The sequence below is a fragment of the Cervus canadensis genome, chromosome 20 (assembly GCF_019320065.1).
Source record: "Cervus canadensis isolate Bull #8, Minnesota chromosome 20, ASM1932006v1, whole genome shotgun sequence".
Taxonomy (NCBI): domain Eukaryota; kingdom Metazoa; phylum Chordata; class Mammalia; order Artiodactyla; family Cervidae; genus Cervus; species Cervus canadensis.
Genome location: NC_057405.1, coordinates 2,671,008 through 2,686,020, shown reverse-complemented (window position 1 = coordinate 2,686,020; position 15,013 = coordinate 2,671,008). Strand labels below are relative to the sequence as shown.

Below are 15,013 nucleotides of genomic sequence, written 5' to 3'. Positions count from 1 at the left end.
ATTGGAGCTTCAACTTCAGCATCAGTTCTTCCAATGAATATTCAGGACTGATTTCCTTTAGGATGGACTGGTTTGATCTCCTTGCAGTCCACGGGACTCTCAAGAGTCTTCTCCAGCACCACAGTTCAAAAGCATCACGTCTTTGGCACTCAGATTTCTTTATGGTCCAACTCTCACATCCATAGATGACTACTGGAAAAACCATAGCTTTGACTAGACTGACCTTTGTTGGCACAGTAATGTCTCTGCTTTTTAATATGCTGTCTAGGTTGGTCACAGCTTTTCTTCCAGGGAGCAAGCGTCTTTTGATTTTATGGCTGCAATCACCATCTGCAGTGATTTTGGAGCCCAAGAAAATAAAGTCTGCCACTGTTTCCACTGTTTTCCCTTCTATTTGCCATGAAGTGATGGGGCAGGATGCCATGATCTTCCTTTTTTGAATGTTGAGTTTTAAGCCAGCTTTTTCACGCTCCTCTTTCACTTTCATCAAGAGGCTCTTTAGTTCCTCTTTGCTTTCTGCCATAAGGGTGATGTCATCTGCATATCTGAGTTTATTGATAATTCTCCCAGCAATCTTGATTCCAGCTTGTGCTTCATCCAGTCCAGCATTTCACATAAATAAGCAGGGTGACAATATACAGCCTTGACATACTCCTTTCCCAATTTGGAACCAGTCCATTGTTCCATGTCTGGTTCTAACTATTGCTTCTTGACTTGCATACAGATTTCTCAGGAGGCAGGTCAGGTGGTCTGTATTCCCATCTCTTGAAGAATTTTATGGTTTGTTGTGATCCACATGGTCAAGAGCTTTAGTGTAGTCAATGAAGCAGAAATTGATGTTTTTCTGGAACTCTCTTTCTTTTTCTGTGATCCAGCGGATGTTGGTAGTTTGATCTCTGGTTCCTCTGCCTTTTCTGGATCCAGCTTGAACATCTGAAAGTTCTCAGTTCACATACTGTTGAAGCCTCGTTTGGAGAATTTTGAGCATTACTTTGCTACCATGTGAGATGAGTGCAATTGTGCAGTAGTTTGAACATTCTTTGGCATTGCCTTTCTTTGGGATTGGGATGAAAACCTAACAGGGATGGAGTGAAAACCTTTGAGATTGGAATGAAACCTAATAGGGATATGCAGTGTTTCTCTGCTTCTTACTGACTGTGAGCCTCTGACCAGATCACTTAACTCCTCTCTGCCTCTGCTTCCCTGTCTTTACAGACAGGGGGGATACTTCCTAGAGTTGTTGTGAGGGTTAAATAAATGAATCCACGTAAAGCACTTGGAAAGTACTCTGCACCTAGTAAGTATACAGTGATTACCAACCATTGTGCTGGACAGATATTAAACAAATAGTCAGATAATGATAAGGTAGAGGAAAAGTTGTGGGATGCTCTAAGATAATTTATGAGAGCTAGAAAGATAAACAGGGGCTGTGTCATTGAGTGCTCTGTAATGGGAAGCCCCTGATAAGGGGGTGACATAATTTGATTTACTTCTTTTTTTAATTGACATTTTTTTTCTACATTAAAAACAATCTCATGTTTACCATCTTTTATGAATCATAGTTTATTTTAGGAATTTTTCATGAAAAAATTATGATAGTTAAGCATGCATTATGCAGAAAGTTTGGACAATACAGCCAAGCACAGAGAAGAAACTAAGTCATTCCTAACTCCAGCATCTACTAATAATCACTACTAACATGCTGTTTTATCTGCCCAGTTATTTTATATGATTCATTGTGTTTTGAATAGTAACTGTAACTAACTCTGATTTTATGAAGAGGTAGTAATCTGTAGTTTAGTGGTGATTTCATACCCTGGACTTGTCTGCCGTGGGATAAATAAGACTGAGTTCTAACTGCTTTCTTTTTTTTTTTTTTTTTATGTTTGTCTTTTTTTTTTTTTAATTAAACCTATTTCAGTATATATTGGTTTGGAATCATAGGCAGTATTTGGCACTACCTAATTTTTTTTTTTTTCCCAGTGGGTTTTGTCATACATTGATATGAATCAGCCATAGATTTACACGTATTCCCCATCCCGATTCCCCCTCCCACCTCCCTCTCCACCCGATTCCTCTGGGTCTTCCCAGTGCACCAGGCCCGAGCACTTGTCTCATGCATCCCACCTGGGCTGGTGATCTGTTTCACCATAGATAGTATAGATGCTGTTCTTTTGAAACATCCCACCCTCACCTTCTCCCACAGAGTTCAAGAGTCTGTTGCTTTCTTTTAATTGGCTACTTTCATTAGTTGAACTCCAGATTGGAGGGCTTGAAGACCTTGCTATTCATGAGAGAGGGACTTCCTGTTACTGTGTTTCTCACTTAGCAAATGTGAGGTTTGTTATTTACCCAGTAGTTCTTCATTATAAAAGTACAAACACAAACTGATTTTAATGGAGAAACTTTTTTTTTTTTAAGTGGCTAAGTGTAGCATATTTTTAGAAAGGGTAACTTGTCAAGAGTTTTATTTCCCCTGATAGATGGATGCACTTTCTAAAAGTAATATATCAAGGCCCTACTATAAAGTAGTAGTTCTAAAAGATTGTCTGATGATTCAGATTTAAGCAGATTGTCCTGTTCTGACATCACAAGGAACTTTTATAATTCCATTTCGATTTCTTTGTTGTTTTATTTTCTCTATCTTCATTCATAAGTATTAGATACCAAAGTTGCATACATGGAAATAAGACCTTTGAGTTCATCTCCTTGAAATATGTTTTAAAAATTCACCTTCTGTCACACTACAGAGTTAGAGCTTGAGTAGAATTTTAAGTGCAGAAAAGAAACAGTGGTCAACTTAGTTTAGCTCAAGATAGAAGTTCACAAAAGATGGGCGGAAATGCCTGAGTGTAAACATATGTTCGTGTTCATATTAGAGTCTCGCTGTCACTCTTTTTCTCTCTCATACTCACTCCTCTTTTCCCCCACCTCTCTTTTTCTCAGTAATTTTAAATTCTGACCAAAGCAAGTGGTGTGTGTTAGTACTTTTTTAGCATAGTCTGGACTATTGAAGAGTAAATTTTTTCTTATAAAATCCTGGTAGAGGATGACTTTAGAGCTGACTGATTCATGGCTGACTCTAGAGCTGAGGCAAAGAAAATAAAAGATAAGACTGGAGCGGTATCTTGTGTTGCCAGGGACTAAACACTAAAACTACGTAAGTAAGTGAAAGGGGAAGCAAGTTAAAAGGACGCAGCAGCCAGCCGGAACCAGAACAGTCGGAGCAAAAAGGAAGTGAAAATAGTTTATGATAAGCCAAAGAATAAAGTAAATATCCACGAGTTCTTACTGATACAAATAAGCAAATAAATAAATGAGGGAAAAGAGCAAATCTTCCTTGCAGAAGACATCCAGATAATAAATGTGTGAGGAACGGGGAAAGTAGAAAATCCCGTTAGAATGCCACAGTAATAATTGCCATAGGCAGGATTCATGCATGAATGCTACAACTAATGAGCGAAACTTTTAAGAAGAAAAGGGATATTTGTATAGCCTCAAAGTCTCTCTCCCAGGAAATGTATTGATTTCTGTGATGCTTTTAATAAATGTCCACAAATTCTTAGATACCCTTCCTTCAAGCAAGTGGCTGAATTCCCTTATCGTTGATCAGGGCTAGACATAGTGCCTCATAACTAACAGAGTATGCTAGCTTAACAGTAAAGAAGCCTGGCTGGTACCTTCTTCATCAAGTGATAAGGGTTTACATCACCAGTAAGGAATCATGTTGTGACCCCATGGACTATAGCCCGCCAGACTCCTCCATCCATGGAATTTTTCAGGCAAAGAATGCTAGAGTGGGTTGCTATTTCATACTCCAGGGGATCTTCCCAACCCAGGGATCAAACCTGCGTCTCTTGCATCTCCTAAGTTGGTGGGTGGAATTTTTACTACTGCACCTCTTGGGAAACCCAAGATCTTATCTATCGCCTAGATATTATGTAATGAGAAGGGTACGTCATCTCTCTGGCATTCTATCCCAAAATTTATAACCTCAGTCTGATCATGAGAAAGCATCAGAAAATCCCAAACTGAGGAACATTCTACAAAATATCTGACTAGTAGCCTTGAGAGTCCCTTGGACTGCAAGGAGATCCAACCAGTCCATCCCACAGGAGATCAGTCCTGGGTGTTCATTGGAAGGACTGATGCTGAAGCTGAAACTCCAATACTTTGGCCACCTGATGCAGAGAGCTGACCCATTGGAAAAGACCCTGATGCTGGGAAAGATTGAGGGCAGAAGGAGAAGGGGGCAATAGAGGATGAGATGGTTTGATGGCATCACCAACTCGACGGACATGGGTTTGGGTGGGCTCTGGGAGTTGATGATGGACAAGGAGGCCTGGCGCGCTGCGTGGACTCCAGGAGTTGGGGATGGACAGGGAGGCCTGGCGTGCTGCGTGGACTCCGGGAGTTGGTGATGGACAGGGAGGCCTGCGTGCTGCGTGGACTCCGGGAGTTGGGGATGGACAGGGAGGCCTGGCGCGCTGCGTGGACTCCGGGAGCTGGGGATGGACAGGGAGGCCTGCGTGCTGCGTGGACTCCGGGAGTTGGTGATGGACAGGGAGGCCTGCGTGCTGCGTGGACTCCGGGAGTTGGGGATGGACAGGGAGGCCTGGCATGCTGCGTGGACTCCGGGAGTTGGGGATGGACAGGGAGGCCTGGCGCGCTGCGTGGACTCCGGGAGTTGGTGATGGACAGGGAGGCCTGGCGTGCTGTGTGGATTCCGGGAGCTGGGGATGGACAGGGAGGCCTGCGTGCTGCGTGGACTCCGGGAGTTGTGGATGGACGGGGAGGCCTTGGCGTGCTGCGTGGACTCCGGGAGTTGGGGATGGACAGGGAGGCCTGGCGCGCTGCGGGACTCCGTGAAGTTGGGGATGGACGGGAGGCCTGGAGCGCTGCGTGGACTGGGAGTTGGTGATGGACAGGAGGCCTGGCGGCTGTGTGGATTCCGGGAGCTGGGGATGGACAGGGAGGCCTGCGTGCTGCGTGGACTCCAGGAGTTGGGGATGGACGGGAGGCCTGGCGTGCTGCGTGGACTCCGGAGTTGGGGATGGACGGGGGCTGCGTGCTGCGTGGACTCCGGGAGCTGGGATGGACAGGGAGGCCTGCGTGCTGCGTGGACTCCGGGAGTTGGTGATGGACAGGGAGGCCCTGGCGTGCTGCGTGGACTCCGGGAGTTGGGGATGGACAGGGGAGGCCTGGCGCGCTGCGTGGACTCCGGAGTTGGGGATGGACGGGGAGGCCTGGCGCGCTGCGTGGACTCCGGGATTGGGGATGGACAGGGAGGCCTGGCGCGCTGCGTGGACTCCGGGAGTTAGTGATGGACAGGGAGGCCTGGCGTGCTGCGTGGACTCCGGGAGTTAGTGATGGACAAGGAGGCCTGGCGTGCTGTGTGGACTCTGGGAGCTGGGGATGGACAGGGAGGCCTGCGTGCTGCATGGACTCCAGGAGTTGGGGATGGACAAGGAGGCCTGGCGCGCTGCGTGGACTCCGGGAGCTGGGGATGGACAGGGAGGCCTGGCGTGCTGCGTGGACTCCGGGAGTTGTGGATGGACGGGGAGGCCTGCGTGCTGCATGGACTCCGGGAGTTGGGGATGGACAGGGAGGCCTGCGTGCTGCGTGGACTCCGGGAGTTGGGGATGGACAAGGAGGCCTGGCGCGCTGCGTGGACTCCGGGAGTTAGTGATGGACAAGGAGGCCTGTGTGCTGCGTGGACTCCGGGAGCTGGGATGGACAGGGAGGCCTGCGTGCTGCGTGGACTCCGGGAGTTAGTGATGGACAAGGAGGCCTTGGCGTGCTGTGTGGACTCCGGGAGTTGGGGATGGACAGGGAGGCCTGCGTGCTGCAGGACTCCGGGAGTTGGTGATGGACAGGAGCCTGGCGCGCTGCGTGGACAGGGAGCTGCAGGAGGCCTGGCGCGCTGCGTGGACTCCGGGAGCTGGATGGACAGGGAGGCCTGGCGTGCTGCGTGGACTCCGGGAGTTGGGATGGACAGGGAGGCCTGGCGTGCTGCGTGGACTCCGGGAGTTGGGGATGGACAGGGAGGCCTGCGTGCTGCGTGGACTCCGGGAGTTGGTGATGGACAGGGAGGCCTGGCGTGCTGCGTGGACTCCGGGAGCTGGGGATGGACAGGGAGGCCTGCGTGCTGCGTGGACTCCGGGAGTTGGTGATGGACAGGGAGGCCTGGCGTGCTGCGTGGACTCCGGGAGCTGGGGATGGACAGGGAGGCCTGCGTGCTGCGTGGACTCCGGGAGCTGGGGATGGACAGGGAGGCCTGGCCTTGGACTCCGGGAGTTGGGGATGACAGGGAGGCCTGCGCGCGTGACTCCGGGAGTTGGTGATGGACAGGGAGGCCTGGCGTGCTGCGTGGACTCCGGGAGCTGGGGATGGACAGGGAGGCCTGCGTGCTGCGTGGACTCCGGGAGTTGGTGATGGACAGGGAGGCCTGGCGTGCTGCGTGGACTCTGGGAGCTGGGGATGGACAGGGAGGCCTGCATGCTGCGTGGACTCCGGGAGCTGGGGATGGACAGGGAGCCCCCACGTGCTGCGGTTCACGGGGTCACAGAGTCGGACACGACTGAGCGACTGAACTGAGCCGTGCAGTCTTCACTTGTGTCAGGAAAGGTCTGAGAAGCTGTCATAGGTCAGAAGAGGCTCAGCAGACGTGACAACTAAGTACAGGGCAGTTTCCTGGATTGCATCCTGGAGCAGATATAGACAGTGGAAAAACTGATGAAGTCTGAATCGAGTTTAGCTGATTGTGTTGTATCATTGTTAACCTCTCAGAGTTGAGAACTGTTCTGTGATATACAAAACATGAACATTAGAAGAAGCAGGGTGATGGGGATCCTGGAACTCTTGATATAATCTTTACAACTTTTCTGTAGATCTAAAATTATTTCAGAATTAAAAGTTAAAACCCAGCTTACTGGTGTCTTCTCAGTCTAAGGATATTTGTTATTTTGTAGTGTCTCTAGAGCAAATTAGTTCAGAGAAATCCCTCTCCCCTTTGTAGTTTCTCGAGAAAAGAAAGATGAGCTCTTGATAACAAAACAGCTCTCACAGAGCAGGGATAGTAAATTTTAAAGACTTCCGTTCCACCATTAGACACAGAAACTCATCTGCCTGCTCTGTGCAGGTTGGTTCAGCCAACACTGATGGTTCGCCTTTTATGACTTGGTACCATGGCCAGCATTTAGGTTACAAAAAGTATTCTCTTAAAAAATAGAGGTGTAATTTACATGCAATACAAGGCATAAATGTTGCTAAACAATTTGATGAGTTTTGAAAAAATAGATTCATCTGTATAACATCTACCCTAGTGATGCTCTAGAACATTTCAACACACTTAACATTTCCTGCACGCTACTATTACGCTGTCAGCCCCCTTACCACTTGGGTCTGTACTCCAGGCAACCATTATTCTTATTTATATTGGTTTAGATTAGTTTTGTCTGTTCTTGAAATTTGTATAAAGGAGTCACATAGTATATATTCCTTTGTGTCAGGCTCTTTTTGCTCAGCATAATGTTTTTGAGATTAAATTATGTTGCATCTTTAAAAAAAGAAAAAAATGCAGAGAAGAACAGCTGTGGTTCTGTCTACTTCTGTCTTGGGCCCTTTGTTCCATTGACCTGCTAATCTGAAATCTTCAGAGGTACTAGATCTGGTTTCATCTGACTATCTCTTAACACCCAATTATTGGTAGACTTAAATGGTATCAAAAGTGTGGTACTCAATAAGATGGACAAGAAGAAAGAAAAAAAATTATTTTCTTCAGTATAAAATACACTGTATTTCCCCCCCCCCAAAAAAAAGCCCCAATAAATCTCATTAATCCAATGTAATTATGGGTACAGGTGTGAAATCTTGATTTATAAATATTTTATTCTTATTACTTGCAACCTCTCATTAACTCAAAACAGGATAGCAGAGCTGATTATAAAAGGCCTAACCAGATCCTGTTTTAGTAAATAATAGTGTGTGATTGGCTGAGGATGATTATTGTCATAGTAACAAATTAGAATTTAGATACTAAAATTAAACTCTTTCCCTGTATGCCAATCATTCTTCTGATCTGACCATTAGTGAAAACTGTCTTTGTACACATATGGGATGTATGGTGTTTATCATTTAGATATATTTTACTACTTGACCAAATGAGTACAGTGTATCTATTTTGGGATCATTTTTGGTGTGGTGAATGAAAAACAATGTACTGTTTTCGAACATGGACATACATTTAGGTTGGCATAGTGGCAAGTGCCTGCATTTTCTGGAAAGCCCTGTTTCCCAGAGTGTTAATGTGGACAGATACAAACAGATACTTAATAATACAGCCCAACTACTATAGTCGGATTGAGCAACACATAATTTATAGCAAACCTGATAGTAGGAACATAAGAGTGGTAAGCTATTTGGTAAAGGTGTACTGTGGTCAGCAGTGAGTAAACGTGCAGACTGCACGTTGGTGACAAGCCGTCCTTGTGAAGGCGTCTATGATACGGTTCTCCTGACAAGCGCTCTCAGAGTATGTCTTTTCATGTCATCTTGGTTTCTTTAGTGAATTTGCTTAGTTTGTTTTTTTTTAAGTTTACAAGTAATGTTTCATTTCCTGACTTTATATTCAATTAAGAATTTTACTGGTGGGCTACTGTGTGTCTGACATTTCCGTTTATTATTGCCCCAGCATCCCGCTGCCTTAGAAACGTCATTGCCCATTTAAGAAATTAGAAAATGAAGAATCTGAAAGGTTTAGCAATCTACCTGTTAGACCCTACTTCTGGTGTAATGTAAGTGGTTCCTGTACCTGAGTAAGTTGCCTAGGTTGGATATAGATCATGTATCAAAAATAAAAGAAGGTAGATTCCTCGGAAGCGGGGGGGGGGGGGGGGGGGGGGGGGGGGGAGTTGAGATTAGAATAATGAATATTTGAAAATAAATGATCAAGTTTACTAAGTAGAACATCACTTTCTTGGGCAGGTCTCGTTCCAGCACACTGAGATTTGTTGGTCCTGTCAGATTTGTTGAAAACGCTAGTCCAATCAGCTGCAATGCTCAGGGAGAGAAAAGGACTACAATTTGAAAGTTTTTATGAAGGCATGCGCTGCAAAATCTGTGAATTGACAGCGTTTTTTAAAAATTTGCTTCCCTTCATATTCCTAGGTGGTAGCGAATACGTGGATAGAAAAAGGAGAGCATTTCAAATAATGCTAATGAAGTTAACTGATTGCAATCTTCCATATTGTGAGGAAAAGTTGTTAGCTGGAAAAGATGAGGACAGAATTAAAATATTACTATGACTGGCATTTGATTTGAAAACTGCAAAGATAAGCTTAGATTCCTATTTATGAAAAGCATACTCACAGCTCGATGAAATATCTTTTAAAAGGTTCTACAGTTGCCATGGATACTTGTTAGCTTTGATAGAGTAAGTTGTAATCCATATTCAATCATCTGAGGTGAAGTAGCCAAAAACACCCACCAGCTAATATCAAAAGCAGCTCCATCTCTAAATTCATACCATTTTGGAGATGAAAAGGGTAAATAAACAGCCTAAAGATGAGCTTTTTGGTTAATTATCACTGCTTGAAAAGCAAAATATTTAGGATGCACATTGCCTGAATCAGACCCCGATGTCTGCTCTCTGGGTGTAATTTTTTATCGTAACCAGTAAAGAGGATTTCTTAGGTTCTGACGCAGGAATTTAGGTGGCAGGACCTTCCTGAAAGGTTTTGAAACCTTTGCGGATACTCAGTTTCTGAAAGCCAGAGGGACACAGACAGTATTGAAGGCACCCGTCCCCATGGTTAACATATTTGCATCTGGCCCAGAGTGGCTGGTTTTTGCATAGCTTCCTTTAACTGCTATATATTGACAGCTGTTTTCACTACTGTTTATAAGATGTCAGATTAATCAGCAAGTGTACAGGGGAGTGAGTACCACATCCTTGGGCTTGAGTAGATGCTTCATATGACACAGAAGTCCGTGTGACGAGCCGCCGAGGTGTTTTTGGCATCCCCTTATGCGTCTGTCACGTAACGGAGGCAAGAAGCCTGTCAAATGACTTAAAATATTTTCCTCAATTCTCTTTTAAAACAGGTGACAAAAGAGCTAAAACAGTATGACAACAAAATTATAGAATGCAAATTCGAGAACAACAGCTGGGTCTTTATGAGACAGAGAACAGATAAAAGTTTTCCTAATGCCTACAACACTGCCTTGGGTGAGTATCACAGCCCCCCAGTGGCTGGTACATGAAGCCCCAGAAGAGGTAGGTGCTAGAACTAACCTCTGTCACGGTCAGCTCAGAGCGGAGAAGGGCATCCAGACCCACGAGGGCTTGCGGCGGGCCTGTGCCCTGTGATTCCACCCCCCCTTCAGCCTGTGGGCTCCTGCCGGGCGCCCAGGGGAGCAGTGTAAAGGGCAGGAAGGTGAGCTGTGGACAAGAGGGATTTGTTGAACAACAACCACAACAAAACCCACGGTAATTGCAGATCTGTTCACAACACTAAACACCATCGTTTGCCAGATGGTAAAAGACAGAATTAGCAGGGGAAAATGTAATTTCCAGCTCCTAAAATAGCTTTACAAACAATGGAGAACAAAGTCAATGAAAAGCTTAAAAAAAAAAATGAAAAATTTGGTATGCTATCTTCAGGATGTGCTCTGGGCACGGTGTGATTGCTTTGGGAATTCAGAGTAGTCAGCTTGTTTCATGAGGAGCAGCATGCATTAATTATTTCTATAAGGTAAACTACTTCTTCAGGCAACTCTGGATTGAGCTTTTAGTGGAATTGAGAGAAAAAAAAAAAAAGATTAAAGGTTAATGGGATTGTGAACTTTAAGAGTGCTCAGTCAGTGAAGGTGTTGATGGTGGTTTGATAAGCTTAAGAGATAATAAAGAAATTGCCAGTTTGAGTTTTGCAGCTTAAAAGTTACTTTTGTATATTCAGAAGATTCTTGTTGGAACTGTTTGTGTTCAGACAGGATGAGTTAATTTCAAAAAAGAGGAGTAATTAAGCCCTTGTCTTTTTTCCTAAAACCAAGTAGGTAAATACAGTTTTGATCACATAAGAAAAGGTGCTTTATTTAATAGTCATTTTGTTACAACACCTTACTTCAAACAAGTCACTAAAATAAAGGAAAGCATGCTTTCCCAGCTCCAGCGAAGCCTCCGTGTGCTGTTACACACGTGACAAGTGCACTGCTCTCTGAGAGGGAGGGAGGTTGAAGGACACAGTGTGTTTTCTTTAGAAACCGTGTGATCATGGACTGTAGTGTATGTACTGTGCGAGATCCATGTGCAATGCAGACTGTTTGGAAGGATCGAAAACTGTGGTGAAGACAGGCTTAAACCCCACAACTTAAACATTTTGTTCTAGAATTAATAGTAAAGCGTAACCACCAGAGGGACTTCCCTGGGGGTCCAGTGCTTCCAACGCAGGGGGCATGGGATAGATCCCTGGTCTGGGAACTAAGATCCCACAAGCCACGTGGCTCTGCCGAAAAAGGAAAAGTATAGCTACCAGCAATGCCTCGTTTCAGGGTGGGGGAGAGAGGAGCACAGTTTAATTCGCAGCAAGTCGCCCACGTCGGCAAGACGGAACGTTCTAGCCTGTTGGGATGGAAACCTCTCCCGTCCTCATCTCCCTGGGGCGAGTCAGCTCCCTTCATGAACCCTCACACGAGACACGTGTCTCCCTTTTTCCACAGCTGTGTGCAACAGTATCTCCAACCCTGTCACCAAGGAGATGCTCTTCGAGTTCATTGACAGATGTGCAGCGTCTCCTCACGGACAGAAGCGAAAGCATCACCCGGACCCGGACACGGAGCTCATGCCTCCACCACCTCCCAAAAGATCTTTGACCTAAAGACCTGCCTCTGACTTCAGGATGGAGAGGAAAGATGAGTGAGAAAAAATGCTGTTGTCCCATTTTTTGCAACCAGAGAAATTTAAAAAAGAAAAAAAGAGTGTGGCTTGATGTTGATACACATTTGACTTTTTTTTTTAAAAAAAAGAGAAGTATTGTAGCCAGTCTGTAAATATTTGATGTTTTTGTTTCCTCACTGCTACAGTACATCATGGACTTAAACGTTTTATTTATATTTGGTAAACTCAGCCTTACCTTGTGGAATCTGAAGACTGAAATATCTAAAGGTTTAAATGAGATCAAAATAAATGAAAAAGAGGCCTTGTTTATATATGGATAACTTTTGCTTTAATTTATAAAGTTAGCAATCTGAACTGTGAGTGCATAGAACATTGTCTTTTTTAGAAGTTGTATTTCAACTATGATAGGTTTTCCTTTTAAAACATTTAGGCAGTGGCATTAAACATTCTTGCTATTATTTATCATGGATTTCATACATCTCTGAAATTCTTGTATTCAAAACCAAATGACAAGGTTGTTAAACATTGTATTGTATTAAACAACTTGGTCTGGCTTATATCATTTTAAGAAATTGTTTTGGAACTGTAAAAGTAAAAAAGTAAAGCTCCATTTTGTGAATGTCATCCTTTCTGAAGGAAGTATATCGAGTCTTTTCATCTGTCTCTGTTGTTTGAACTGCAGTATCAGACAGCCAGTCTGTCCACTCTGGCCGTGGTCTTGAGTCACTTCATAGAACATAGAGATACACACCCAGTCCTGTGTGTGTTGTTCTTCTGGGAGACTTTTTTTCAACGCCAGGGCTACTTCTCCCTCACCTCGGTGGTATCAGCGCATTGTAAATTACGTTAAAACACGCAGCTCACTGTGATGATGGGAGTGATATCAGATACATACACAATGTTGTATCAGTTCTTTTATACAGGACCGCAAAGGAAACCAGCTGACTCCTTTGATTAGAAGGTAATGTCAGTGGAAGAGAACGCTGTCACTGGAAAATGCTCTCCCACTGCTAGATAAATGCAGAGGCAAGGACCAGACATCTGTAGGAACTAAACATGAAGGAAGCCAAGACATTTATTTTCAAAGCCAGAATTTTCTCTCATCTTCTATTCTGGGAATGCTATTTCGGTTGTACATCTGAATTTTAACACATTTACTGATAGATAATGGATTTAAAGAGTGGCTAATTTGTCACATGCCATTGTTGAGAAACTGTGTTCCGATTGGTTTGTCAAGGAACTCTTGAGAATTAGCTTACTAGAGGCCAATGTATTTATTTTTAGGGTACAGGTTTTAAGTATGTGTATTTAAAACAAATGTTCATGATCTGAATTTTATATATGTAAATGCATATATATGTGAGTATAGGCAGCAGTGTATATTCTTCTACTAAGACAGTGAGACACGAAAATCCAAACGAGTCACCTAGTAGATTGAATATCTGATAGGATTCCTATATGAAACAGCACAGATTAACCAAAAGTGTATTTCTACTCATTCGAGTTTTAATGTTCTTAAACAGAGTTTTCTCCCGCGGTGGTTTTCTGTGTGAAATGCTAGAGTCTTGCTTGGCCTTCTCGCTTTATTGTTCCCAAGTTATGTAATGTGAATTTATTCAAAATGTCATTTTAGTGTTTCTTTCCTAGAGTACTTTTGTGTATTTGAGTACTACAGGGATAAAAACATCTGATTGCTGCTGCAACTATTGAAAGGTAGAAATTGGTCAAGGTTTCATGGTGTCTTGTAGAAAATGGATCTGAAAAGCCTGTGCGACTCCTGATGGTCTGACAGCTGCTTCCCCAGGATTAGTGGCTCTTTTACAAGGTGTGACGCTTTCTTCCAAGCCCATGTAAAGGCAGAAGTCTTTTGTTGATGAGAGAGCAAGCCTTTGTCAGCGATCTTTAATGGAGTTAAAATGTTTATGGTAATTGTAACCTTTTAAATGAGCTACGTGGAAAGAGCATCTCATCCTCAGTATACCCAGATATTTTCTTTTTGCCTTTGTGCATTTCCCAGGACTTTATTTTCTTAATTTATCTTTCCCTGTCGGTTGTAGTGATGTATAGTAAGTAGATCCCATTTAGCCCCTGAACACATTACCATCCATAGTGTCATAAAAAGTCATCCAGAAAATCATCAGGTGGAAGTCTGGAGGCACCATTTGGGACGTCATGAAGGAAGTGCTTCCTGTCTCAGCCCACGTCCTAATAACTGTTTTCTGACACTGAAATTTTGTAGACAAGAATAAGAAAACTTTACTTTCCTTTGTTATCACAGATAAAAGATTTTGCTTTGTGTTTGGAAAAGATGTGGAAGACTCGACTGCCTGGCTGGTCACATTTGCTTTCCGTGAAATGCTCAGAAAACGTCAGGACATTCCTTCTCTAATGTGTGACGGTGCATATTGTAATAAAACTACTGATTTAAAACAACAGGAAGTGTATCTGCTTTGTTTTACTGGCGATGCTTTTGTGTCCCTTTTATTGCTTCTATCAGATCCTGTCAACCATGCCCCTCAACATCCACTTAGTTTTGTTGCATTCTTGAGATTAGCATAAAAACTTGGAAAATCCTCTATTTTTCTTCCTGAGAAACCAAGAAACTTGAAAATTACGAATCAGATGCTTCCAGGTAGGAAAAACTAATGTGTCAGAGACAACCTTGGGCTGGACCCAGAGACCAAGTCTAGGCGCTGCCTCCTGTTGGATTTCTGTCCACTCTAGGACTCGTTTCTTCCCATCCCCATCTATAAAGTGCCAAGAGTGGGCCAGATGATCAAAAAGAACCTTTTCAGGTCTGATGTGATTCTTATGCAAAAGCCAGTGTTTTGTGAATATCCTGTATTGACGATAATAGCCATATCGCCCTTGTGGAATATTCACCAAACCCCAAACACAGCCACTTTGTTCAGGGAGATACCGTCTCTACTTCGTTTTGCGGCTGAGAAAGATTTGACCTGAGGTCACGTAGCTAGTGAGTTGTAAGCTCAGAAGCAAACGTAGGTCTCTGGCCTCCTTCCCCGAGTTTTGTCGTTCAGTCGCTCAGTGGCGTCCAGCTCTGCGACCCCGTGGGCGGCAGCACGCCCAGCTCCGCTGTCCTGACTGCCTGTGTAGTGA

General features: G+C 44.2%; 1 protein-coding gene across 2 annotated transcripts in view; it reads left to right on the top strand.

Moving 5' to 3' along the window:
- RNGTT (RNA guanylyltransferase and 5'-phosphatase) overlaps positions 1-14,329 on the top strand; it is a 223,844-nt gene extending 209,515 nt beyond the window's left edge. For both annotated transcript variants that reach the window (XM_043438970.1, XM_043438969.1), the window contains 2 exons: positions 10,105-10,228; positions 11,719-14,329. In XM_043438970.1, coding sequence (XP_043294905.1) covers positions 10,105-10,228; positions 11,719-11,876 — 282 coding nt within the window. In that variant the 3' untranslated portion in view covers positions 11,877-14,329. The remainder of the gene's footprint in view (positions 1-10,104; positions 10,229-11,718) is intronic.
- The last annotated feature ends 684 nt before the right edge of the window (positions 14,330-15,013 follow it).